The sequence below is a fragment of the Leiobunum rupestre genome, chromosome 9 (assembly GCF_980474605.1).
Source record: "Leiobunum rupestre chromosome 9, qqLeiRupe1.1.hap1, whole genome shotgun sequence".
Taxonomy (NCBI): domain Eukaryota; kingdom Metazoa; phylum Arthropoda; class Arachnida; order Opiliones; family Sclerosomatidae; genus Leiobunum; species Leiobunum rupestre.
The window spans coordinates 27,950,747-27,977,933 of NC_143392.1; the positions used below are offsets into that span (position 1 = coordinate 27,950,747).

The window sequence follows — 27,187 nt, forward strand, 5'->3', positions numbered from 1 at the left end:
GGTATTTATATGGTTCAAAAAGAGAAAATCAGGTAAGCTACTATATAATAACCGGGACAAGGCTCAATGAAAAGTTTTGGCAGTGCTACGTCACTGTTTTTTTCAATAGTTTTTATCGTGGGGAGAAAAATATAACCACAATGGCGGCCATGGCCAAAGCTACGGGCAAACCTCAATTTGTTATCGTACTGAAGATTTATAATGTTATCCGCAAAAACAAGTAAAGTGATACCTAATTTTAGGTATTTATATGGTTAAAAAAAGAGAAAATCAGGTAAGCTAATATATAATAACCGGGACTAGGCTTAATGAGTCGAAGTTTTCGTCGAATTAGGGTAGTGAGTCGCGACAGTTTATCTCGTGAGTTTTCGCGCTTTAAGCCACGCCCGTTTCTACGAGCATCATCACGGCTGCCAAAATCTTCCTTAGACATTCCAAGTGTATACGTATATAGTTTCCTGGTAATATGTATAAACTAGTAAATTCGAACTGCAAAGAGTTTCGCGCAAGGGATAGAAATATTACCAAAGGAACAAGAACTAATTCGGGGAAAAAATGGCACCCGGAACTAAGTTTAAAAGGTCGCCGATGAGAAATCGCCTATATTGGGCGATGTTTGCAAAAGTAAATAAAACTGCGGGAAATCGGAATTATTATGCAAAAAAGACTTTGAATTTGTTGAAAGGTTATGGGAAACAATATTAATTACAAATAGAACCAACTTGAGATGTAAAATATTTTATGCATACAAATTTATTTTAAATAAGTTTTAATTATGACTTATGAGTAACACTTATTAAAACTTTTTCCTACGTGAACGTTTTTTAATTTAATCGCTAAGTTTTAAATTCTGTTTATTAAACATTAATTAACTTCAGTGAAATTTGTAAGCCTTTATTTATTATTTAAATTTATAATGTCTTCCAACACATTAAAATTTCGTGAGTGACTGATTTTTCTCGATTTAAACTAGACCTATTGAATCGGCGTGTTTTACCGAAGAATCTCAATCTAACGTCTTACAAAGATAGGTTGGCGTAAAAGTAAGCATTATCTCTTCTGCCGTAGGCACTAAACAAAACGCTGAACCACGGACTGTAAATTTTAGAGGACCGGTATTCCCGAGGTATTTTACGCCCCGTTCACCGATCAGGCTGACGGGAGTCGCTCAAGGTCATAAAAAAAAACTAAAGCGCGTGTCATTCGGTCAGATTTCCAGATAACATGCGGGGGGGGGTCTATCTCTATGCGTGGTACAAATGACCTTGACGGACTCTCTCTCTCTAGTTCGAAGTGATTGATGCTCGGGGAAACCGAAATTCTACAGGGGAAGGCTACGCTTTACTCGTCCTCAAAAATTTACAGTCCATGGCTGAACATAATCCTTTACAACCGCGAAGTCCGAGAAAAGGGTCGACAGTCGCTACAATAGAGGGGCTACGAGGGGGAAGTAAAAATAATGTTTGAATCCTGTTTTTTGTCCAAGAGAGGGAGAACTTTAGGCCTAAAATAATGTAAAGAAGAGCAACGGGTCACCCCGGAGCGATATTCTAGGTCTATGCAATATACGGCTATGTCGTATAACCTTCCTCGTGCCTTTTCACCCCTTACCAGGTGACCCACGGCCAGACCTCATCCCATAGAGTTTCTATAGGAGGAAAACGTTTTTCACAATCATTCTATCTGGTTATATTAAATGCGACTAAAAGTTGAAAATATTATAATAATAAAACAAAAGTATTATTTTATTATTAAGTTAATTTATTTTTATAAATACGAATCAAAGGAAGAATTAAAGAATTCTGTGTATTTTTTCGTCATTTTATAAATTTAAATATATCGGTTTTGTAGATGGCGTAGTAAGATTGGAACGCCCGCGAAAGGTGTAACGGTCAGCGCCATCTGTCGATTTTCATTGGTACTAATAGTCTAAAATGCTTCCCCTTAACACGCGATATTCTTGAAGTTGAACACGATTATCTAAAAAATATAACAAACGTTGCAGTTAAAGCCCATAAATAACGTAATTTGTTTTATTAAAAAAACATTTTCTTAAAAGCCATTTGTGCACCGTTTTTCCAACTTAATTTTCACCGAAACCGGTTTGGTGCAAAATTTAAAAATGGTGGTGCTAAACGGTGCAAATATGTACAACACGATAGGCTATTTGGTTTCTTGAAATAAGGTCATGGCGAACGGCCGTTAACTTGGCCTGCCGGGTTTCAAACTCAATTTTCCCCTAAACCGGTTTGGTGCAAAATTTAAAAATGGTGGTGCTAAACGGTGCAAAATATGTACAACACGATAGGCTATTTGGTTTCTTGAAATAAGGTCATGGCGAACGGCCGTTAACTTGGCCTGCCGGGTTTCAAACTCAATTTTCCCCTAAACCGGTTTGGTGCAAAATTTAAAAACTGTGGTGCTAAATGGTGCATAATATGTACAACACGATGGGCTATTTGGTTTCTTGAAATAAGGTCATGGCGAACTGCCGTTAACTTGGCCGCCGGGTTTCAAACTAAATTTTCGCCTAAACCGGTTTGGTGCAAAATTTAAAAACTGTGGTGCCGAATGGTGCAAAATATGTGCCATACAATAGAGTACATTAGAATTCGAAACTAAAAAAGTGGCGAACTACCGTTAACTTGGCCCGCCGAGTTTCAAATTTAATTTTCTACTAAACCGATTTGGTGCAAAAATTTTGGTTTGTGGTGCATAATGGTGTAAAATGGGTGCCATATTATCTGATATTTTTGATTTAATTTTGTTACTATGGCGATCCAAGTTAACGGAGCTCTCCGGGCTACGCGAGTGTAAACTTCGAAATATATTTCTCCGTCAGATTTGAGAATTACTTTCGTCGAAATATAAATATTTTCGATTTTGATAATTTTGTCCTGTTTGGCGATGTATGAGAGAGAGTAAAACACGATGCATGCGAGAGGGTGACAGACGATGTATGCGAGAGGGTGAAAGACGCGTACTTTTTAAAGGCCGACTACATAAATCTTCGGTTTACTCTGTCTTTCATTGGAAGTAGGCTTACTGCATGGCACACGTGTATTGCAGTAAGCCTACTTCCAGTGAAAGACAGAGTAAACCGAAGATTTATGTAGTCGGCCTTTAAGGAGATTCCAATAGAGTAGTAGCACTCCGTAGTTTTGGCCATGGCCGCCATTTTGGTCGCAAATTGTTTATCTATAGGAAAGACCATGGGTGACGTACTAGAACGTCACAGTGCCATTATTCCCCGCAAAGCATTATTTAAAAAGTTCTTATAATCATCATGGGTGCATATATAAACCCCATTAACTATATCTCCTTAAGTACTAATTCCCGAACAATAATGTTTCGCATTAAAAAACAAAACAAAAAAACTAGCGAAATGTGTTGACTAGGAAGTAAAACCTCCTGCACAGTTATACTTCTCGGCAATAATTATTAAACTGAGACACAGATTTTTCTGAAACACCATGTGTTGCGGCAATTTCGCGCTGCAGACCGAAGTTGCATACGTAAAAGTACACCATTAAAAGAATTTTCCGCAAATCGCATCGAGGTGGTGGTTTGAAAAAAAAATGAATTTTTCCGAATTGAAACTTCGGTTTGACAGCTGACGGACTCTTGTTGTTTCGGCACCTTTCGTCTTTTATTGCAACGGTCGTTCTCGTCTGTTTGGTAAGAACCATTAAGTCGTCGCACTTGGGACACGTTACATCTTTCGCAATTAGGTTGAGGCTTTGCAGCCACTCGATTAATTTTAACGCATCCTTGGTAAGATCGTGGATTTCATACTGATTAAAGACTTTATTATTATATGTATATTGCGTTAAATAACGCTTATAATCACTCTCCTCGTCGTCAGAATTAACAGAATTAGAATCTTCCGAACTTGCGGAACTACGCGAAACCCGGTATCAGACATGGTTTGTGAAATGTTTCTTTCTTATCTGGTAGTGGTTAGTAGACCGCCGTCAATTCGCCGAAGTCATTTGAATCCTTTAACAAAAGCTTTGTTTCGGGCACCGTCATTTGAATCCTTAGACCCCACGTCTACAACAGCAGCATATTTCTCGAATATTGTGGTCCTACTCGCGCCATTACCACTCCCAACAAATAAAGAAAGGCTGATTTTCGAAATGGCAAAAACGGCGCGACGGAGAGCTCGCTTCGCCGCGGAGTGAATTCTACGCCAAGAACCGTTCGGTTCGTACATCTTTAAAATTAGTTTATCTTTATAATTAATTATTTGCGGCTAATAATTTTGGCACCATTAGGTTCCCCTTAATAAGTACGTTGGTAAGGTGGAACTAAAAAGTCGAAAAAATGTGGCGGGGTTATTGTTCAAAATAGCCACGAAGTTAATGAGGATAATTGAGATTAAGAGGTTCTGATAAACTTTTATAATGGAAAACATAAGTACTGAGAATATAATGAAAATACGTAAAACACGGTCAATTTATTTAAGTGGGAGTTAGACAATTAGCCTTTTCAGTTTACACAGAGCCACGTAGTGGCAAATGCGAGAAGCTCATGAACTGCTGGATTTTCATCTGCTAAGCAGACGATTTTTCAAAATAAAGCGTCTGCTTAGCAAACGAAAATCCAGCAGTTTATGAGCTTCTTGCATTTGCCACTACGTGACTCTATGTAAACTGAAAAGGCTAATTGAGTTTTATATTTTATCCGATTTCTGGGTCGAATAGATAACGTTTTATGAGAAATAGTTTTTATGGGTAATCCTTGGGATACAGCACAAAAATGAAAAATAAAAAGGTTTTTCCGGGGAATCTGGGATATTGCCGACAGGGGTTTCTTTCCATACAGCTCCCGAGAGTCCCGACGCATTCTCCCTAGTATATTTCGCAATATCGCCAGTAAAGTTTCGATTCCCTTTAAATAATTAAATTTAAACCCTAATGGCAGCGATTAGCAAGCACCCCTTGGAAATCTTACAACAATCAATAGAATTTGCATCATCACAATTAAATGGTAATAGATACTAAAATAACATACACTCTCTCTAACTTTATCTATTAATTTATAGAAGACATTGCATCTTCAAAATCTAATAATTTTGATCTCGATCAGTTTTGGAATAATTATGGTAAAATAATAAATTTAGAAAAATATTAATTATATTACAATGACATTTCAATTATATATTTTTTCTAGTTGCATCATCGAAAATGATATCACATGAAGCTACAAAATTAAGTGTATCCACGAGTAAACATCCTGCACCAACGTTAGAAGAATACACTATTTTTGGTGAATGTTTGGAAAAAGCTGTTTTAGCATTGCTAACTACTTTTATATCTTTTCCAAAAGAATATGGTACAAATTATAAAAAATAAATTTTTGCAAAACCGAATCTTATTGCTCAACTTTCCCAAGGTTCTACAATTAGGAAAATTCTAAAAACCTCTGTCTTAAGTATACTCAAAAGCGTTCAGACATTATGCACAGAATCAATGAACATAGGGTAAACAATCTATAATGTAATTAAGTATATAAGGGTGTGATACAACATACTTTAAAATACATTTTTAAAGTAGTTTTTGTTCAAAATTTACTATGTATTGTGTTTGCAGTTTAATTTTAAACTATGTTGTATAAGTCTCCTTGAATATGTTTAATTTATTTAATCATTATTAACGCATTTCATGTTTATGATTCTTAGCAGGGTTGCCACACAGGGAATTAAAAAATGGGCAGATAATTTTAAGAATTTGTAAAAAGTCAGGGAATTCAGTTTAATCTTGACACTTTTTAAGGTTATTTTACTCTAGATCTATGGTAAATTCTGTTATTATTATTTAGATCCTTGAAAGGTTTTTAACGTTGAAATAACTTTTGTACTGAAATATAAATTGATTAAATTTATTAACTTCTGATAAATGTAAAAATGTATAATTTTGGCCTTAAAAAGTCATGGAAAATAACTTAAAATGGTCTGGGAAATTGAATCTGAGAATATTGTGGCAACCCTGTTAGAGGGTGAAGAAACTTTTACTAATGTTCATTTTTGTTTTAGCTCAAATACGCAGTTAATATCAATAGGAAATGTATGGGAACAGTGTAATGAAGTGCCAACCCTTCCCCGGGACAATAAAAGCGCTGTTTTGAAGAACAATATTGAGCAATTAGATATGGTTAAAGATGCCTTACAAGAATTGGAGGATGTTTGTATACAATGTGGTCCAACATTATTTTGTTCTAACATTCCTTATCCCAATTAAGTAGAGTTTGAATGAAAGCGCAGATTCCGAATGGTCAGATGTAGAAAAACAGCTTTTACCTTTCAGTCGAGGATTGGTGAAAGCATCCAAAGCAATGTTGAAGAAGAGCAAACTTTGGCTGTCTAGTTTACCCACATTGACAAACTTACCAGTCGCAAATAAAGCTTTGGATGAATTGTCATTGTTAATTTTAGTGTCAAGTTCCCTCGTAGATGATTTTGTACTTTCGGTTTATCCACCAATCAATCATGGTTTATTAAGAACAAATGTAAGAAAGTTTGATTCTAGCATAAAAAATACCTAAATGCTGAATTTATTTCTAGGCGTCTAACTTAATGGACAATAATCTTAAAATACTAGATAGCATAAAGTATGTTGATTTTTTAATCAAATGCTTGATGTTATGTTCCTTATACGAAATTTAATAATTTATTTCTTAGAAACACTGAAGAATTAAGTCCAGGATGTGATTTAAGTTGGATGGATTTTTTAAGGAAGGCTGTGCAACACAACTTTGATAAAATAAATGAATTAGCTTTGGAAGATTAAAATAATAAATTTGGTCATTTTAAATCTAATTTATTAAAAAAAAACTGAAGTTCATAATTTTTTTTAAGTTGTACTTAAATAATAAGGTAGTTGACTTTGTTAGTGTTCAAATTGTATATATATTTTATGGAAATCTGTAAAAAGCTGGAAGGCACTTTTCTATATACAAATATTAAAAAAAAATCTTACAAATGTATATTTAAAGCTATATAAGTTAGAGATTTTTCATCCAAAAATATTTGAGATCTATTTACAAGTTTACAAAAAAAAGTTCTTAATGCCTGCTCAGCGCAAACGCAACTAAAAAGATGAGTATGACATGGTTGATGATGCAAGTCATTCCTGAATTCCCTCCTTTTTGTTGATCACTCTCATTATCTACAGTATTGCAACTATCACTGCAATCATTCCCTTCGCATATATCGCACAACGTAGCTTCGTGAGGATGATAAAACATCCTCGTACTCTTTTCTATTTGCATTGAAATATAAAAACGTGTGTAAGCCAACTAAATTAACTCGTTTTAAAATAAACCAATTTACCGAGATTATAATAATCGTAGAGTTTAACAGGAACTGGTTTCTGATGAGCAACTTTGAAACTACGATGGGCTGGAACTGTTACACATAACTCTTGTTTGTCAATTTTATCGAAGTAAATGTTGACACTGGTATCTCCTTTGTCAGCTTCGACCCTTTTAACTCTAGGTATTTGCAAAATACTGGGCAGGGCATCAACATCAGCCAAATAACCAGACGGAAGATCAACCTCCATGACTGCCATGTTAGTTTCCCCTTCTTCGCGATAACTAAAAATTTAAAATATGATTAAATGATAATCATTACCTACAAGGTTGACATTTCAGAACGACTCTAACTGGGTGCAAATGCTGAGTTGAAGGTAGCTTTCAGTTGAGGTTTTGTCCAAAAGTGGGTTCATGAAAAATGGAGGGTCTTCACCAGAAACTGCTAAGTTAAATGACCAGGAAACTTGGACGACTGCGACGCCATTTCCTTTGGCTTCAATCTCCACATATTTGGTTTCAGGAGGTAATTCTTGTCTTTGCAAGAGAATGGCGTTATCGCCACCAATACGGATGTTCTTTCTTCTTCCTTCCCCGTAGTTGAGGTTGACATCAACGGCAATTGTTGAAGAGACTAAACGGGTGGCCATCTTTCCCAACGCTTGAATTCCAATGACAGTGTCCTGATGAGAAAATTACATTAATAAGACAATTAATCCATTATTGTCTTAAATTTTACCTGTGTGGACGAAAATCCACCATTTTCATTCTGTTTCGAAATAAGCCACCTCATAATGGGTAAAGCCGTAGAAATATCACCCTTCAAAGCTTGGGTTAGAAGAGCGTAAGCAGTCATTTCAACATCCTGCGATTGAGCCAGGAAATAGTAATCAGATTGCTTATCAGTGGTATTTAGAGCTGCAGTTTTTCTGGTCCAGTAAGTTAAGTCGCCTTCCCTCTTCGCCAAACTGTTTAATTTTGCCAGCATAGCATCCTTGTTGGAGTCGTCAGCCAAATGAAGGGCATATGTGCCAATTGCAATGACATAAGGGTCATCAGTGGTCAGCATTTGACTGACCAAATAACTTTTAGCCAAGTTAATCTCTCTATCAAATCTACGTATGTTTTGATTCTCGTGTAAAGCAATCAAAACAAAAGCGGTTAAAGCTGGTCCACCAGCGGATCCTCCTTGCATAGCTTTGAAGTGTACTTCACCCTTATCTTCAAAAGAGCCATCAGGCTGTTGCTTTGAAAGCAACCATTTTTGAGCCGTCTCCAAAACTTTCTCATCAATATCAATCATCCTTTGGGCTTGCAAGAATGACTTTACCACAAAAGCCGTAAGCCAAGTACTGCCTTCTTTGTCACTGTTTCCAAAAGCACTGAAGGAGCCATCATCTCTTTTATAAGTTAACTCTCTCTGATAACCTTTGAAGTGAGATTGCAAATGATTAAATTACTCTATAAATATTTTTAAAAAAAGTTTAAAATCATTACCACTCTCTGTAAATTCCCTAGCTTTGGCTTCTATTTGCCTCGTAAGTCGATTGGCCCTTTTTAAATACTCTGTCACAACAATATTGGGTACAAAATTGAGCATATTTTGTTCACCACAACCAGTAGGCATTCTAATAAGTTTATCTAAGTTGTTAACACTGCTTCCAAGGAGATCACCAATAGCAGAGACAGTAATTCTCGTAGAGCCATTGACAGCATTTTTGGGTATCGGAATTGATATGTTTTCCATGATAGGTCTGCCATTGGGATTTCTCAAGTCAACCAGAATGGCTTTATTGAAAAACTGAGGAGTTCCTTCAGGCTAAAATAATCAAATTAATTTATATTAATTTATAAGGCAATAATTTTTAATTATACATACTTTGACTAGAAGATTTTTGGAAACAGCATCTCCAGCTAATGAAGATGATGCTGTGACTCTAATTTCAATATTGCCAAGTTTTAGCGGTGTAATCAAAAACGATATTGGTGTTCCATCTTGTGGAGGTATCTGAATAAAAAAATAAAATTACATCTGAAAGTATAATTTTTGAATAACTAAAATAATAGTGGGAGAATAAGTCTTACAGAAACTTGTTTAGTTTTGGAAGATTCTTCAGATCTTTCTCCACGGATATCATTTTTAGCCACAGTGAACTCAAATTCACCCTTCTTATTTTCCATAGTTATCTCCGCCTATAAAGGGAAACAATATTTTAAGCTGGAGTAATAAAGATATTAAAATATAAAAAGATATTTACCTGAATTGGCTTATTCAAATAGTTAAAAACTACAATTTGAATAGCTACTGATTCTCCTCTGATCACAGAATATGGCAGACTCAATTTTATAAAGAATGGTCTGAATACTGTCACTTTAGCAGTTTCAGGGGCAATACCAAGTCCAGTAATCGAATCCATAGCAAAGGCGCTGATAATCCATGAAGTTATTGAATCAGGTATGTTACTTCTTGCAGTGGCTATACCATCATCACTATTCATGAAAAAAAACCTCATTATAATATTTTGAAAATTAATTTCAAAATGCCAATAAATTCAAAAGGCCATTAAAATCAAGCTAATTGGCACATTCAGGGGTGTAACTAAAAGCAAAAAATACTAAAACTAAATTTAAGAACAGACCCTGATGTGGTGTTCAACCATAGCCACGTATCGGGGAAACTTTTACGTAAAATAATTCTTTGTTTGCCTGGAGGTGGCGCTTCAGGAAGGCCCGTTGGGGGCTGTAATGGGTCATCCAAAGGACGATCATCCAAATAAATTGCGCTATCCCTAAATCGGACTTTACAAGAGCAAATCAATATAAAATCAAGTTAATTATAGGTTAAAATATCGATTGTGGAGAACTGAACCTTAATTTATAAATAGTTTTAGAGAAGCTCTAACACAGTCAAGTTGTGCTCAGCCAATTAGTGCTTTTAAAAAATTGTAAAGCGTGTTTAGTACATGGCCTATTTAATTATTAGCATTTGTTATTGCATTTGCGGCATTATTAAAATAAATAAAAAGTGATATAGTGTAAAAAACCACCACCACTTTGAATAGGACCATCGCATACCCAGCAGTTTCTGCCTCCCAAAGCCAAGTTTCAGAAAAATCTTTTCTGACACGTATCGCAGTTTGACTATTTTTAGTCATTGACGTTTCAGAGGCAGGCATTGTATGGCTAGTCGGCTCTTCAAACCTCGCATAGTCTGTAGCATCTTGATTCATTCGATAAAATACTTTAAATTTTGCAAAGGAAAGATTAGCTCTCTTATATCTCCACAATCTAATTGCTACATTTGTCTTATAGATATATCTTACGAGTTTGTTCAAATTTATAAACATTTCCATTAGACAAAATAACAGTTCCAGAATCCTATTAAAACCAATAATTATTCAATAAAGTTTTGTAAATAGATTTTTGGGAATAATTATACCGGGGTGTAATTACCTCAAATATTTCAGCAGCGGAAGTTGAACCAGTCCACCACAGCGATCTTTTACGGCGCCTATACCAAGGCGGGATTTCTTTATGACTCTTTCCACCATCATATGTTTCCAATTCGTCCAACACTTGCTGTTGAGTTATGTCATTTCCAGATTTCAAGAGCAAGACACTTTGATCAATTCCCATGAAGCAAACGTAAGCGTTTGGCTTGGTTTGCACCCTTACACCAACTTGGGCACCTGGTTTTGTTTCGGTAGAATCAGCTCGAACAGAAACCTACAAATGAAATCCTTTAGTTGGGCCTTGCAAAACTCAAAACTCAAATTACTTACAGGCGTCCTGAAAACACCATCCAAATCGAAGTTGAGAGAATCAGCAACAATCTCACCATTAGATGGCTTAACATAATAAACAATAACACGGGCTCTTGGAGCCATGCGATAGCTTATTGGGAAGTCAAATCGATGAGAATTGGTTCCAGGAACCAGGATGGTTTGAGCAAAAGCAATATCACCTCTTCCCATGACCTAAAATAATAGGCCATTCAAGATTTTAATTAAACTTAAAAGGTAATAAACTAATTAGGCATGTGCAAGCCTTGATTTTTGGATTTCAAACCGAACTTAGAGTATGAAAAATTTCACTTTCCAAGTATCGAGCCAAGGTTAAAAATTTTAACTAACTTTCGAGCTTTTAGGCTTATAGAGTTTTCCATTGGGAACCTCCGAGCACTCCCGGAGTGCTCCAAAATCAAAATTGTATTCCATGCCTAAAACTAATAATACATACTTCGTAAACTAAATGATCTATTGGTTCAGTGGCGTTGACGCTAAATTCAGCAGTTTGACCAATCACAGGTTGTTGAGTTAGCATTACAACTTGAAGGAAGCTATTAGAAGGAGACATAGCTGCATCGACAGGGTGAATATAATGCACTTGTTTCTTATAAAACGCCCTTAAGCTGATAACACTGGCATTTATCGGTGGGAAAAAGTTGACCTCGATGAGGCCATTTGTAGGTATGGTATAGTAACTATCGAGCCAGTCGGCTTCATTGTAAGAAAAGCCATAACTCAACTGCAATTTATTCTCTGAGTCAGTCACAGGAGTGTCATCTTGGTGGGCTACTTTTAACTAATGAGGGAGAAAGAAATCTACTTATCTGTTTCAAATAGTCATTAAACACCATAGACTTACAAAGGCAGTGTATTTAAGACCAGGTTTAAAGGTCTCAGAGGTCTTAATCAGGTCAACTTTGATATCTTTATCGTAAATTTTCATGGTATTGGTGGTGTTGTACTTTCGTCCTGTGACTTCCTCTTCAACCAACGCAAAAAACTCAATTTCTCTCTCAAAGAAATCTGTTTTCAAGTTTAAGTCACTTCTGAGGGTCATGTAAATGTCGACACTACCGTCAATCTACGGGAAAATTTGAATTTAATACAATTCATCTTTAACTTCTAATTAAAAATTAATATATACCTTTGTCTTTTTCTGGAATGATTCATAAGGCCTCACGGTTAAGTAATTATAGCGAGTCAGTGGCGCAACAGTTAGAGTCACATCCCCTTTCACAGGTTTTCCATAAGTATAACTACAAAAGTTGAAATTAATTAAAATATATACTAATTAGGTGTAAGTTGAAAGTCTTACAATGCTTTGACTGTTACCACAACATCAGACTTGTTATAAGTTGCGTAGGATGGAAGTTCAATTTTAACCTCATATGTCGGTAAAACTGTAACGTAAGGTTACGGTTTAACCAAGATCTTCAATAGGCCTATGCGATTCCTGTATTTTGGCTTTCGAGTTTTATCCCGAGTCCTGGAAAATTGGACTTTAACGAGTCTCGAGTCTTTGATAGTGTGAGTCCTCAAGTCCTTAAATATGGTGTCGAGTCTAATTCGAGTCCAAAATTTCCAGTCTAGTTTAATTCGAGTCCCGATTATAAAATTACTATTTAGAGTTGTGTAAATTTCTTGCACAACAGGAATAATGGACTTGCCGGCAAAATAACAGACTCGTCGCGATTTTTTTTTCAACTCGACTCACTCGAGTAGTCGCAATTTTCGAGTACCCGCACAGGCCTAATCTTCAATTAAATTAAATAAAAAAACTCACCATACTCAGCAACAGTAAACGTTTTTGTAAAAGTTTGATTCTAAAAATTACGTAATTTAAATTTTTAATAATAAATTACTTGGGGTAATAGATATTGTCATACATAGATTATAGTATTAATTGTCCAATCTCCTAAAACAGGATTGTCAGATAATTGCAACGATTCAGCTATGATTCCTTTATTAGTAAATTGCCTTTCCCATTGCTTAATTCTGTTTTGCTTAGCATCCTTGTTGAAAAATTAAAACGCAAGACTTAATAAACTTAATTAAAAAAACTAAATTAAAAATTACCGTTATAAAAATATCAAAAGATCCAGTAACAAATGGCAATAAATATGGATTGACAATGATCACTCTAAATCTCACTACAATTAAAACTAATATTAGATCAACTTCTAACTATAAAATGGGAAATATCTATACCTAAATGTCCAGGTTTATAAACGGCTTTATCTGTCTGAACAAATACTGAAAAGCTTTTGTCCTCGAAGGTTAGAGTTGTGGTATTCTCAAAGGTTAAGCCACCTTGACCAGTCACTGTCAAGTTATACTTCCCAGAGCCCCAGCCTCCGATGTCAAAACGCAAAATTTGAGTTTCCTCTATTATAACGCATTGAAAATAAAATAAATGACTTGCAAAAAAATTCGTTGTAAATACATATTCACAAAATCATCACTACTTGAATTTAGAATAGCCGTTCTAGACACTCTGTTGTAAGCGCCACTGTCCGATGGACCAGCTATGACTACTGTCATTTCAACTGCGGATGGTACCTGATGCACTGATAAACTGACATGGTATTCCAAGTTTGGTCTCAGAATCTTGGGCGCAACAACAGTGTATGTAGGTACAACTGGTGAGGGTGTTGAGGGTTCAAAACTGTAAAAAACCATACATTAAGCCTTTGTACAGACGGTTTGAATTGAAAAACAATCAGGACATAGGATACCTTGCAAAAAGTGGCAAAACAAATTTTAGAGAGTAAGAAACAGCTACAATAAGCCAAATTATAAAAAATACTATCCTGGCATAGTTGTCCTTAATAATTTTGAATGTCACAATCATGACTTTCAACAGGTAGTGGTATTAGTTAGTGTACTACTTTTTGTCTACTCTGGCCCACACTTCCTCCTCACTGAAACTAGAATTAACTGTGTTTACTTTAGGTGATCATAATGGCAGTTAATTTACGCGTTATCAGACTATCAGTTACCACTCCAAAGCATTTATGGCCTGGGTCTTATCTTACCGCGTGTTTTAGTTTTTGATTCATTTTTGGTAAGCCAACGATACGAAGAAAGTTGTTAAAGCTCTCTCCCCCCCCCCCCCCCCGAAATGCTATTATACTTTTGGATAATGGCCAAAACTAAGTAAAATTGTTCCCAAGTTTCGAAATTGAATATATTGGCTAACATTTACCTTTGTGATTTTGTGAGGACGAAAAGTAAGATAGGAATTAAAATGCTCCACATTTTTTCAACACAACGGAGTCAAGCCTGTAGAATAAAATAATTAAGTTTAATTACCGTATACGTATAAATCATATTAAAGTTAGTAAAGTTGGATTACGCCCAAAATATACAAATGTTCAACTAGCAAATAACGACGGCTATCTAAGAAAACCACTCAATTTTCTCCATTTAAAATCGCATCTTCGTATAATATAAGCGTAAAAATAGTGTCATTTCCACAGAATATTCAAACTTTCCCATACTAGCAACCACGTGTTTTACCGACCAACGAAAAGAGAGGTATAGCGGAAGTTACGCAAGTTCGTTTCCGAGGAAACCTTCTCCCACACTTCTCCTATGATCGCTTATTTTGGATCTACACGTACGCGCAAAATAACAGTCGCTCTCCTGAGAGCAAAGAGAAGTAGCGACCTAGACCGGGAGATAGAGTAGCGATAAAAACTGGAATGACGTAGTTAAATGTCTGCAAATTGATTAGGCAGCAATCAATTTTGAGAATGCGAAGCTAACCAGAAGTATAGTTAAAAGCTTAAAAGTAATGACGCGTGAAAACTAGATTTTTGTAGTTAAATAGATCCAGCTGAAAAAATAAAAGTTTCCGTCCTAAGCCTAAGCCATGGCCGCGGTTCAGGTAGAAGTGATCCGAAAAACGCAAGAGACGTTGGGTACCGTTATAAAAAAGCCGCCACTAAACGACAAACTATTGAACAAACCTCCATTCCGTTTCCTACACGACATCATTACCAATGTGATAAATACAACGGGTTTCATGAAGGGTCTCTACAACGACCAAGAAATGGTCTCCGAAAATGTGAAAGATAAAGAAAGTAAAATCACGTTCTTACAAAAAGCGATAGATGTCGTTTCCATGGTAACGGGAGAAGCTTTAACTGCCAAACCGTCCAAAATAGTGGCGGGCCATGAACCGGATAAAACGAACCAATTTCTCCAAGCGTTGGCCAAAGGAGTTAATAGCAAAAAGGACTCTGGCGATGCCGTCAAAAGGGTTCTGGCCGGTGAAAAACCCTCCAAGAAGGACATCAAAACGGCTAGTAATCAACAAAAATCCAAGGAATCAAATAAGAATACCAAGAGTAAAACGGATAAAGACAAAAAAGTTGTTAAAACTAAAACCATTAAGAAAGAAAAGGAGAAAGTAGTTGAAGAGAGCGTCGTTCCTGTTCTGGACGTTGCAGAAACGAGGGAAAGTCCAGCTAAAGTTAATGGCCACGATGGCGAGGAACTTCAAGCCGTTGAAGTGGCGAATCTACCCAGTACGATTCCAAGTCTAGAAAAGGAAGAGGAAAGGCCACCAGAACCAATGTTTAGTCCTGAGAAATCGTCAGAACCGTCTGCCGAACCATTGGTTCAAGAGCAAGAACCGGAACGACCAGCGACAAGTACAAGACCTACAGCTTCATCAAGAAAGTCAACGGCTCGTCCAACGAGAGAAGCGTCGGCCAGAAAGACACCACCTACTCCACTACCCGTGGTTCTACCACCGGAACCCAAAGAAGACAGTCCCAAAGTAACTCCTACTCCAACCCGTTCCGTCAGACCAACAGCGTCCAGACCCATAACGGGACGACCCACAACCGCCAGACCTACAACTTCGAGACCGATCACAGCAAGACCCACAACGGCTCGTCCGGCTCCTCCCAGAATACTCAACAAGAACATCGTGGAAGTCGAGGAATCCAGAGCGCCCAGCGCTAAGATGGTAGCTAGCGTCATCTTGGACGATGGAAAAGACGACGAAGACGAAGGTTTTGTGGTGGATGACAACGCCGAGAATGACCTCATTGCCGAAATCAACGGCACAACCGTACCAGTTAAATCCTCTACGACAACGGACATCAGCGAGGAGGAACAAAAGGGCAGTTTGGTCAAACAAATGCTGGAAACCAAGAAGGGTTTGGAAGGCGGTAGCCAACAGAAAAAGACCGAAATTGACAAGTCTCAAATGAGCGATACCACCGGCAAGAGAAAGGACAGAGAAACGAGCGGCAAAGAATTGGAACAACTTCGGCAATTCATTCAGACAGTCAGCAGAAGCGCTAATCCTTTAGGTAAAATGTTGGATTATTTGCAAGAGGACATCGATGCCATGAACCAAGAACTTAGGACATGGCACGACGAACATCAACAGAATCTACTGGCGCTGAAACGCGAGGAAAACGTCACAGAGTCCGTACTAGATCCCTTGGGTAGACAGTTGGAAGAATTAGAGCAGGCAGTAGCTGACCAGCTGGACAAAATTAGCGTAATAAAAGCGACGATATTCCACAACGACGAACGTATACAGAGGATGCTCTCAAGGGCTCACAATCCAGTTTGATTCTCTTTGGCAATATTTCCGATAACACAATAGATTTTAGAACCCACAACTTTGGACGTAACTTTTCAATTGGAGTTGTATAGTTTTAATCGAATCCGTCCCTATTTTACACCAACAACAGCACTTATGTGATATTTTCCCAAAAAAACGCGTTAATTCGATAACAATCAGTATAATAGAAAGATATGGTAAGTACGTGCACTAAATAACTTGCGTAAAAGTTTCGAAAAATATATATATATTTTGAAAGGTAATATAAAGTAGTAGTCAAAAGCGTTTTATCTCTTAAAAGGCGATTAAACGTAGAATGTTTGTTATATTCACCGCAATTGTTCAATTGTTTTGTATAATATTATATTTTTAAAAAGTCTAAAAACTTAATTTTTGACATTTCTTATTTCAATGAGACACGAATATGGCATTAAATTTAAGTTAAAAAGCGACAATTGGGCGAATAAACATACGCGTTTCATTCAAAGAAATACACCATCCATAAACATCTGGGCAAAAAAATTCTTTTTAACCCATATAAAGGAAATGACGTCGTAACCTTGGATTTTGGGCGGGGTGACTTCCCAGAAAGCAAAAAAAAAAAAACCATCACCCCATACATACATTTTTAATAATCTGACCGCTATAGTCGGGAAGACCAGAAAATTGGTGCTAAAAGAACACTCCCCAAATTCTAGGTAGACTCATCCCCCACAGGCTGTTACAATCTCAAAAAAACACCTACATTATTACTCAAAGGGAACAGGATGGCACACGCTACATGAGTTATTCCTATTTTTACAATTTTCTAAAACGCAAAAACTCTTAATGAGATCACGTCCTGATTAATACACACGTGGGAGTTACTATGTCCAAAAATACCCCATTCCTAAAACTATAGAACATAAAAACGCGTTGTCGCTCGTGTCTGCAACGTTGAACTAGACCTAAATATTGTTAATATTGATCGTAGAAGATTAATAATTGATCCACGCAAACGGTATAGCGTTGGAATTGTGCGGGGAGCGGAAATCAAATGTCAAGGTATTTAGACTACAGACCTATAAAAAGTCCTTAAACTTGAGATAGTGGTATAATGTGGGAAATTCTAAGAGCCCATCGAGCGTAGTGTATGGCCTATTTTTGTCAACAGTTACATTGTTTTTGCCCACGATAATAACTCGTGCAACAAAGCGCGTCGCAAATTTTCCCACATTAAATTCTTAAAAGAAAGGAAGATAAATATTGTAGCAGACGATTTTTATCTATCCTAATAGTCCGCTTTCTCATCAGATTCCGCGGTTAAAAAGTTAATCAAGCGTATCGACTAAAGATTGTGCAGTCAATAAGTGGGAAAATAATTTTTATCTTCAGAATTCAAAATGTCATTTCTAATAAACTTTTCCGCACTAACCAACGACAACCATATTAGGGATGAGGAAAAATAATGATAATAAATTTCAATAAAGGCCAATATGCCTGGGGATAACAGACTATCAAAAATTCGGGGAAAATAGTCCCCGCCTGTGCCTGTTTGTAGTAAAGTGATCTTCCGTCTCGAAGGGGAGGGGGCAACGAAGAGGGTCCAACCAAAACCTTTTTTGAGGTCAACGACTCACGTTTTAGCATCGAGAACAAGAAAAAGAACCCCCCATTTTTGCTTGTTTTGCACTAGTAAATTCGCCACTCGCGTTCGAGAATGCAATCGCGGACGCAAAAACTGATTATTTCGTTGCATCTAAATAACGTTTCAAGGCGGAATTTGTTATTTTTCCTAAAACGAGCTGAGCAGTAACAGAAATACACCTAGAAATTAGTAGTTTTGGTATTCGATATTTCGCGGCACAAATAGGGAAACGATTGTCATTTGGTTGGAATAACGTCAACAAAATTGCAAGGCGTTGTCGCTAAAGATATCTTAACACCCACCAAAATAAAAGGCCTATCTAGGAAGTTACATTACTTGAATTTTCAAGAAAACATTTATTTTTTTTTAACATAAAACCCACTTAAGACCTATATAATCGTATGATTAATTTAACAAAATAAAAAAAAACCCTTGTAACATTATTCGTTAACGCGTATTAAGAGTGTGTTGAACCTTTTGGAACACTGGCGTAGACCATTTAAAAAAAGGTGAAAAGGTCACTAATTTGGGAACCCGTGGAAAATAAAGAAAATGACAACGTTAAAAAGGATATATTAGTTTCAATTTTACGCTTTTTTATCTTTTAACACGCGTTCCAATTTTCAGCTACCAGCCGAGAAAATAATATTAACTTCTCAGAAGGTTACGCCTTCCTACACGCAAATTATATCAAGTGGGAACAGAACGGGATTTGTGGGAAGGTTCACTACTTTTTCACCGCGCTAGATTTCCACATTTTGTCTGGGGGAAATTAAACATTCTTAACTGATTTTTGGGCATTATGACGGCTATCCTTCGAATTTATTATTTGTTTTGTTAGTTGCGTTGGAGTAATTCTACAAAGTCACCTTCGTACGCGATACCGCTGAGTCAATTGGATTCTGGTTTTAAGAAGCCATTTTTCTTTTTGGAAGAAAGTTGAAAAATCTAAAATCCGGCTATGTGTAAGAAGCGTAGGGGTCTTTTAGGGAAGTTCGCCAAAAATGAATCTGGTGTTTTGAACGCTGTCATTTTTCAATCATTACGCAATTCGCATTTTTCTTATTAGGGAATCCGTTCCTAGAAAAACTGTCAAAAAGTTACGTCTTTTCAGTTTTAATTGGCATTTGGGACATATTCGCCGCGCAAATAACTATATGTAAAGTTCGAGAAATTTTTTTCCTTGAACCAAATCGATGTTATAATCGTACCAGCTTTAGTTTTGAGCTGATGACAAATATATTTAAATATTTACGCAGCTAATTACATAAACTGAGAGGCCGTTTCATAACTACATTTCTCCATACTTTCAATGAAACCCCCCCAAAACAAAACATTTTTACGGTTCGTTTGTTTAAAACAACTGTTTTCGAAAACCGGAACTTGACGTTTTGGGCGATCGCTTTCTAAGGCAAAAAAAATGCCTACGGCAATATAACGGTATTTTATGGAGGTTTGATTACATTTAAAAACCGTACGAAAATATCTAGAGGGATTTCAAATAATATCAAACCTTTGATCACTCGTAATTACTGGTAATACGATCATTTCACATTACCATATTGAAAATTTAAAGAATTCGCGTACAAGGAACAATATTACCTTATATGGCCTACCAATCTTTTGAAGTTAAGGCAGGTTTTAAAGTCTCGTAAGAACTTTGAAATCCCAAAGAAAAAAAAAGGTTTTCTAGGCGGTTACAACACAACTGGCCTTGACGCTAGCTACCACGTCGAAATAAACTCTTAGAAACGTTCCGCATCGCCACTTATATAGAAGTCTCGAAGATTCGCATTTAATTATGCGAAAAAAAATCACACACCTTGAAGGGGTCACACGGGGCTTTCAAACAATAGTAACGCCGACATAATTTTCTTCGTAATTTCTCAATTCTATCGCGACAATGTATAATTCTTCAAGACACTCGTAACCTGGGTTTGAGTTCATACCTTAATTTAAAAGCAAAACGTGCTAATTCAGTTCGCAAAGGAATGAAAACTTTATCGTAACTAATAAAATTAATAATTCAAATTAACAACGGTCAACTTACCCCGTTAATAAGGTGATATCAGACCAAAACTTGTTTTGAAATTTCCGGGTTTCTTAAAAAAAAACGGCAATGGAGTCCAGCTTACTCAAAAGACGACACTGTACCACGAAAATTAAAATTTATATCGTTCTGGGAATGTTTAAACCCAATCTTTGAATTAAAAGCGTCTCATGAAAGAAGCGCATGAAATACGAGTTTGACAATCAAGGAGAAGAGCACGCCGTCAGTTGAGCACCACCAAAAACTGTGCGAGTATCACAGTCAACCTCGCAGCGTCAAAGATGAAAGTAGAGGGGGGTGAGATGGGGATAGTTCGGGGCGCAACAAGTCGCCAGAAAACTTTCCGCGTAGGTTCCAAGATGTTGTCACGTGATATTGTTCCCCCTCATCATAAAAAAAAAAATTAAATAATGAACCCGCGAAATTTAAAACAACTTTTTATTTTATAAATTTTCTGATGTCAAAACAGTTTGATACGATACAATTTAGTACCGAAAAATAAAAAAGGAAGCTTTTCAAGCTTTTTTTTTAAATAATCACCAAACTAACTAGAACAAAACTTTTTTTATAGCTTATAAGAAAAAGTCTTTACATCTTTATACTTTTTATGGTATTTTGATTAACATTTGTATTATAATAAACTTTGATTTGTACTTTTTCATAAACCGGTATTTAAGCTCATATCCAAAGCTTTCAGATAACATATATGATAAAAATATAATATCATACTATGATATTAAATATAATAGATATCATATTGTGATAAAATAAGTAGTATCATATTTACAGTTTAAAACTAAAATACTGGCATTTTAGGAACATTAATATCAACAACTTTATTGGTAAAAAAAAAGGAATATTTTTAACGATAAAATAATTTCAGAAATTATCTTACTTATGAAACAAATTTTGGACCGACTTTAAAAGTTCAACTTGAGGGTGTGTTAGACCAAATCTTGTTAATCTCTTCATTGTACATATCCAATTCTGGTGAGCCATACAAATGGAAAGGGACATTTCTTTGCATTCTTTCAATAGAACCAACTCTACATCCAAAAGGGCTATCAATGCTATTATAAATTGGGGTGTTTAGTGTTCCTGGAGAGAAACCAATAATTTTTTCTCCAATCGCATCAGGTACATCAGATACAACCTCATCTAATGTTAAGAAACTTGAATCAAAAACATTCCGATTCCAATTATCTATATTATCACTTTGGGATAATGCCGTTTTAGTTGGTGTTTGGAAAATATCACTTTCAGTTACTTCTTTTGAGGGTTGTGGTACTTCAGGCAAAGAGATTTCATTCTGGGAAGTGGAACTTGGTTCAGACAAAGGGGTTTCTTTCTCCAAAGAGCTTAGTTCAAGCAATGCAATTTCTTTCTCAGGAGAATAACTTGGTTTAAGCAATGCAATTTCTTTCTCAGGAGAGGAACTTGGTTCAAACAATGAGATTTCTTTCTCACAAAAGGAATTTGGTTCAAACCATGAGATTTCTTTATTCCCAGTGAATCTTAGTTCAAACCAAGAGATTTCTTTCTCGGAAGAGGAACTTGGTTCTGGCAATGAGATTTCTTTCTCGGAAGAGGAACTTGGTTCTGGCAATGAGATTTCTTTCTCGGAAGAGGAACTTGGTTTTGGCAATGAGATTTCTTTCTCGGAAGAGGAACTTGGTTCTGGCAATGAGATTTCTTTCTCCAAAGTGGAACTGGGTTCTGGCAATGAGATTTCTTTCTCCGAAGTGGAACTTGGTTCTGGCAATGAGATTTCTTTCTGGGAAGTGGAACTGGTTTCAATTGATGAAATTTCTTTCTCAGAACTGGAATTTGCTTCAGATTGAGTTCTACTGATGGAAGAATCATGGTGTTCCATTGTATATAAAAGAAAATCGCCCGTAACTTGAATACAATTAGATTCTTCTGTTTGTGACCTATTCTGCAAAGTGTCGGAGTCAGGTCCTATAGAAAACTTAATGGAAGTATCCATAGGTTCATTTTCATTCCAAATGATAGTTGGAAAATCAGAAAATGTCGTTGAAAAAATATCTCTGGGCACATTAGACTGCTTAGAAGTTGTTTCGGTGGGCTTTGTTATATTACTATCAACCACAGAACTTCCACAAGTTTTTCCAGTTTTGTTATCTTCATTTTCATAATAATCAAGGATTTCATTAACTCGGTCATTAAATTCTTTATCAAAGGGTGCTAATTTTGTAGCTTCTGAGAGGACCACACATTTGTTGCCATCTTCATCATAAATGCATGCTATTTTTTCTACTTCAGTTGTTTGAGAGTTTTCATTTTCATTCTGTGCTACAACATAGTTGTCTTTTGCATCATTTTCTTCAGAGCGACCTGTTATTTTTTCCACTTGAGGTTCTTGCTTTTCAGTAGTAGAGCAAATTTCTGAAGCTCTCTTCTTATAGATACTTTCAATTTTTTCCATTGTTACCTTCTTAATCTGTGCACAGTGGGTCAATAAGGGCAAACCTGGGTTGACTTTGCTAATAATGTCCTTTTTGCGTGTGAACTCTTGGGTTAGCTCTGTTTCAGCAGGTAAATCAATTTCTAAATAGTTTTGAAGAATGTTCCTTAGTTTGAATTTCATCAACCTATGACGTTTTGATTGTTCATGCCAATGAAAGTGGTGTTTTTCAACGAATACTTCATCACACACAATACATTCATGTAGTTGATTACAATGTCTTCTATATTTGTGATTATTAAGACGCTCCTTTAAAAACAAAAAAACAAAATGTAAAGACTCAATTATAATAAAAAGGAGATTACAGAATATTAATTACTTTGTTTTTGAAAGATTTCTTGCAACGCAAACATTTAAATTTGTGCATTTTAACAATATGTTCATTAATATGCCACTCATTTGAGCTAGCATATTTTTTGCAATATGGGCAAACAGCAGGAGGAGGAGGTTTTGCTTTCTTATCCAAAGAAACAACCCGAAACAACGGGTTGGTAACTAGGTTTGAATTTTTGTGGTTAACAATAGTATTTGTAATTTCTTTTGGCACATTCAGTTGCCCATTTTCGCATTTGTTCTTCTTCTTGAATAAGGTCTTGCATGTATTTAGGCTGGGCCTCAAAGCTGCATTTACAGCATTTAAGACTAGATCATTTTTACTCTGATAATTCTTTTGTGGGTCATCTTTGTATATATTTATTTTTGCATTCTTAATGGTTTTACCCAAAGTAACAGAATTTTTTTTAGTTGATTTAGTAATGTCTTGCAAGCCATTTTGTTGGTAATTCCCTGATTTCTCTAAAGTTTTGGTATTTTCTCGACATTCAACTGTTGCTTCAGGAGTATCAGAATCAGTTCTGGAATCCTTAAAACATTCCGAATGAGGTTCTTGAGCTTTTTGGCTAGGCACCTGGAAGTCTTTTACAGCTAAACTATTTTCATTGGCATTATCAGACTCAGTTTCAGGATTTTCAAAATGTTCAGACTGAGACTGTACGATGTCTTCATACACAAGATGTAGGCCTTCTGTATCTTCCAAAAGTAATTCTGGTTCTTCTTCTTCAAAATCTGTATTAGAGTTATATTGTGATTTTTTCAAGAGACATTCCTTCATCTGATCTTGTTCAATTCTAGGATCATTTGCAATCAAATTTGAGATTGTAGTCAATACTGTACCATGCGAAATTGCATTCCCTTTATTCATTTGTCTTGTAAAATTAGTCAGAGAGACATTTTCTAAAGAATCTTTTGCTCTTTCTTCCGTATCTTTAACATAATTTTGGTTTTTTAAAATAGAGACTGCAGTCACCGCTTGAGCTGCTTGGTCATAAGATATTATATTTACAGTGTCTAATAGCGGAGTATCTTCAGTTACTCTAACACAATCTTTGGAATTGGCAACAAATGAGCTAATATTCTGTGGTTTCCTTTGGTCTGTTGCTTTACGCAAGCAGTTCACTGTATTCATTTGTTTAAGACAAACAACAGGTTGAAAATTTAAAGATAAACTTTCTTCCAAATTTGGGGTTAAGGGAACCTGTTTTTTATCTGCAGAAGTACTATTTTTCTTGCCAGACTTAAACTTTTTAGAGGATGGCATAAAATTTTTTGAAGTCGTTGGTGAACTTTTATCTGAATATAAAAGTTTTCTTTTGACAGGAAAAATATTACTTGAAGCTGGTTTGGTTTTAGAAGTCTGAACTAATACTTCTGGAGCACCAGCTTCCTGTGGCATAAATAAAGAATCAGATTTCTGAAGGTGACTAGTTCCAGTGACACTATTCTTTTTCTGAATTGTGGGATACACCACACATTGCTTTGGCTCTCTAATTTTCTTGTCTGACATGTTGAATACATTTCCAAGGGCTTTGGGACTGTCTAAACATTTAGGATTGTTTGGTAAATAAATGCTGGTCTTTTTTTGGACAGTAGGATAAACCAAACATTTTTTGGGAGACTTTGCCTTTTCTTTCAAAGTTAGAGCTTTTCTGGAATTCAAATATGTATTTGGATAAAAGAGCTGATCAGCTACAGCCAAACTAGTTGTCAGGTCTATAATTGGAAAGGTTGTAAAAGTGTTTGAAACATATTGAATATTTTTAGTTGAGGTGGTCCTTTCTTCGTGACAAATGGATTTAAACTTTTTGATGTGAAAACTGCTGGGAACATTTTCATTTGAAGGATTTTCAGAGCCAGAATAGGTGTCACTAGACACAGCATCAGCTTGTGGAAATTGACCACAGAGGTCTTTGTTTCTCTTCCCCGCTTTTGAAATTGGTTTTTCATACGAAGAACTTGGAGCATTTGGTTTTACTGTCATTTTTTTGGTCTCATTTTGACTATTTGTAGTAGAGTTCGATTTTTTTAAATGGTTAGAAAAAGATTCTTTAAATTGCCCAATACGAGAAGACTTGTTCAGAGTTTTTTCCATTATTTTCCTTCTCACTTTGGTTTTGTTGAAAGTCTTTTCATTTCTTTGGGTATCATTGGAAGGTGATTCTGAAAAATTGGATAAATATTTAGATTTATTTAGCTCTATGCGATAAGAATCTGCTACATTTTTGTTCACTAGTGACTCTTGATTTGATACAGTTTCCATTTGCTTTACAAAAGTTTCACCTTCAATGTCTGTCCAATCCGTTCTATCAACTTCTATATTGTGAAATCCTATTTTGTGAACATCAAGCATCACTGCAGTAGGGAATGGGATATTGCAACAGAAACACACAAAAGTACAGGTTCGTTTCGGATTGGCTCTTCGGTTTAAAGTTTCACTATTTCTAGTTTTGGGTCTGTGGCTGAGGGCTTCTTGACTTTTAGAGCTCACCTTACTTTGGATGGATTTATGATTTCTAGATTTTGAAGCAAACTTGAATTTAGGTCTAATACCAAAACCATCTTCAATATTTTTTTTTGGCACGTTTTCATTATCACTAGTGTTAACAGTCATAGCAATAAGGGTTTCAGGTACATTAGATTTTAATTCAGTATTGTTTTCTGTCTCTCCAAGGTTATTTTGATCCTTAGTAACTTTTTCAATTCTAATATTGTGTAAGATAGACTGAGATTGTAAACTTGAACAAGATTCAGTTCTCAAATTGGGTATAGTTTGTTGATCTTCATTTTCAGATTTGTCAAATTCATAATCTAGCACTTCTTCATAGGGAGTTGTGCTAAATATCTCGTGAATTGTATTTTTAATATTTCCCATCATTCCATATTCAAATATGGGTTTAGACATGCGGAAGTGTTCGTAACTAATTGTTTCATTCGGTTCACTGAAATTCTTCTCAAGACAGTCTCCTTCCGAATAACTTTGTTGTATTCTGTCAGTAGTTGTTTTATTTGCAATAGATGAAACTTTCTTAAGATGAATCGAGTTAGGTGCTTCTGAATTTTTTTTATTGATTTCTGGTTTATCATCATTGTTCTTTACTATGCCATCATTATTTTCCATGTTCTTCACTGGGCCATCATTATTTTCCATGTTCTTCACTAGGCCATCATTATTTTCAATGTTCTTCACTAGGCCATCATTATTTTCAATGTTCTTCACTAGGTCATCATCGTTTTCTGGTTCGCTGTCAGAGTTTGATCGGTCCCTGCCAATGTTTGATGGGTCCTTGTCAAAGTTTGATGGGTAGCTGTCACCGTTTTCTTGGTTGCTGTCACCGTTTTCTTGGTCGCTGTCACTGTTTTCTTGGTCGCTGTCACTGTTTTCTTGGTCGCTGTCACTGTTTTCTTGGTCGCTGTCACTGTTTTCTTGGTCGCTGTCACTGTTTTCTTGGTCGCTGTCACCGTTTTCTTGGTCGCTGTCATAGTTTTCTTGGTCGCTGTCATAGTTTTCTTGGTCGCTGTCACCACTTTCTTGGTCACTGTCACCGCTTTCTTGGTCGCTGTCACTGCTTACTTGTTTTTTATCATTAGTACTTTGATCATTGAATAAGGATAATGGAATATCTTCATCATCATCCCCATTCTGCTGTTGATTCTTATATTCACTTGCTGGCAATATTTGAATATGTAAGTCTTTGCCCTTTATTGCCTCTTCAACATTGAGCAAGCGCAAGATGTAATCTTCACTGAGATCAGAGTCTTCACTGTCTGTGCCACTATTGGTGGAATCAGAACTGGTATCATCATTGCTGATATCGCTGTTATAATATATAGTACAATCTTCTGTATGTGACTCCATTTATTTATCATTAAAAATGAACTCTAACAGCTTATTGGATATGAGTATATAAATCTAAACTCAACAAAATTATCAAAGTGGGGTAGAATTTAAAAATATTATTACTTATCAAATCAGAACTCCGTCCATGTTGTTTTACGTGCA

At 36.0% G+C, this 27,187-nt stretch overlaps 4 protein-coding genes across 5 annotated transcripts; 2 read left to right on the top strand and 2 right to left on the bottom strand.

The window, feature by feature from the left end:
* Nucleotides 1-4,761: 4,761 nt before the first annotated feature.
* On the top strand, nt 4,762-6,948 carry LOC149927054 (cyclin-D1-binding protein 1 homolog). Its single transcript, XM_090158682.1, has 8 exons — nt 4,762-4,992; nt 5,048-5,107; nt 5,176-5,337; nt 5,398-5,485; nt 6,038-6,185; nt 6,247-6,510; nt 6,566-6,612; nt 6,683-6,948. Exons 1-8 carry the CDS (start codon nt 4,920-4,922, stop codon nt 6,789-6,791), a joined length of 951 nt encoding a protein of 316 aa, XP_090014808.1. The 5' UTR covers nt 4,762-4,919; the 3' UTR covers nt 6,792-6,948.
* Tep2 (Thioester-containing protein 2) lies at nt 6,828-20,635 on the bottom strand. 2 transcript variants are annotated; one of them, XM_090158680.1, is made up of 23 exons: nt 20,367-20,635; nt 14,308-14,384; nt 13,568-13,767; nt 13,311-13,487; nt 13,179-13,252; nt 12,989-13,114; nt 12,886-12,925; nt 12,418-12,502; nt 12,247-12,358; nt 11,962-12,183; nt 11,554-11,898; nt 11,097-11,291; nt 10,768-11,040; nt 10,638-10,692; nt 10,390-10,555; nt 9,573-9,804; nt 9,400-9,507; nt 9,194-9,322; nt 8,812-9,133; nt 8,054-8,742; nt 7,669-7,997; nt 7,334-7,599; nt 6,828-7,262 (listed from the first exon to the last, which is right to left on the bottom strand). In XM_090158680.1, exons 2-23 carry the CDS (start codon nt 14,358-14,360, stop codon nt 7,066-7,068), a joined length of 4,395 nt encoding a protein of 1,464 aa, XP_090014806.1. In that variant the 5' UTR covers nt 14,361-14,384; nt 20,367-20,635; the 3' UTR covers nt 6,828-7,065. The 2 variants fall into 2 exon arrangements, with proteins under 2 accessions (XP_090014806.1, XP_090014805.1); XM_090158679.1 differs by lacking the exons at nt 14,308-14,384; nt 20,367-20,635 and adding an exon at nt 13,838-14,150.
* IFT54 (intraflagellar transport 54) lies at nt 14,720-16,968 on the top strand. The gene has a single exon (XM_090158681.1). The coding sequence runs from the start codon at nt 14,977-14,979 to the stop codon at nt 16,696-16,698; it is 1,722 nt and encodes a 573-aa protein (XP_090014807.1). The 5' UTR covers nt 14,720-14,976; the 3' UTR covers nt 16,699-16,968.
* A 274-nt stretch (nt 20,636-20,909) lies between the features above and the next one.
* On the bottom strand, nt 20,910-27,059 carry LOC149927057 (uncharacterized). Its single transcript, XM_090158678.1, has 2 exons — nt 23,171-27,059; nt 20,910-23,100 (listed from the first exon to the last, which is right to left on the bottom strand). Exons 1-2 carry the CDS (start codon nt 27,041-27,043, stop codon nt 21,295-21,297), a joined length of 5,679 nt encoding a protein of 1,892 aa, XP_090014804.1. The 5' UTR covers nt 27,044-27,059; the 3' UTR covers nt 20,910-21,294.
* Between the last annotated feature and the right edge of the window lie 128 nt (nt 27,060-27,187).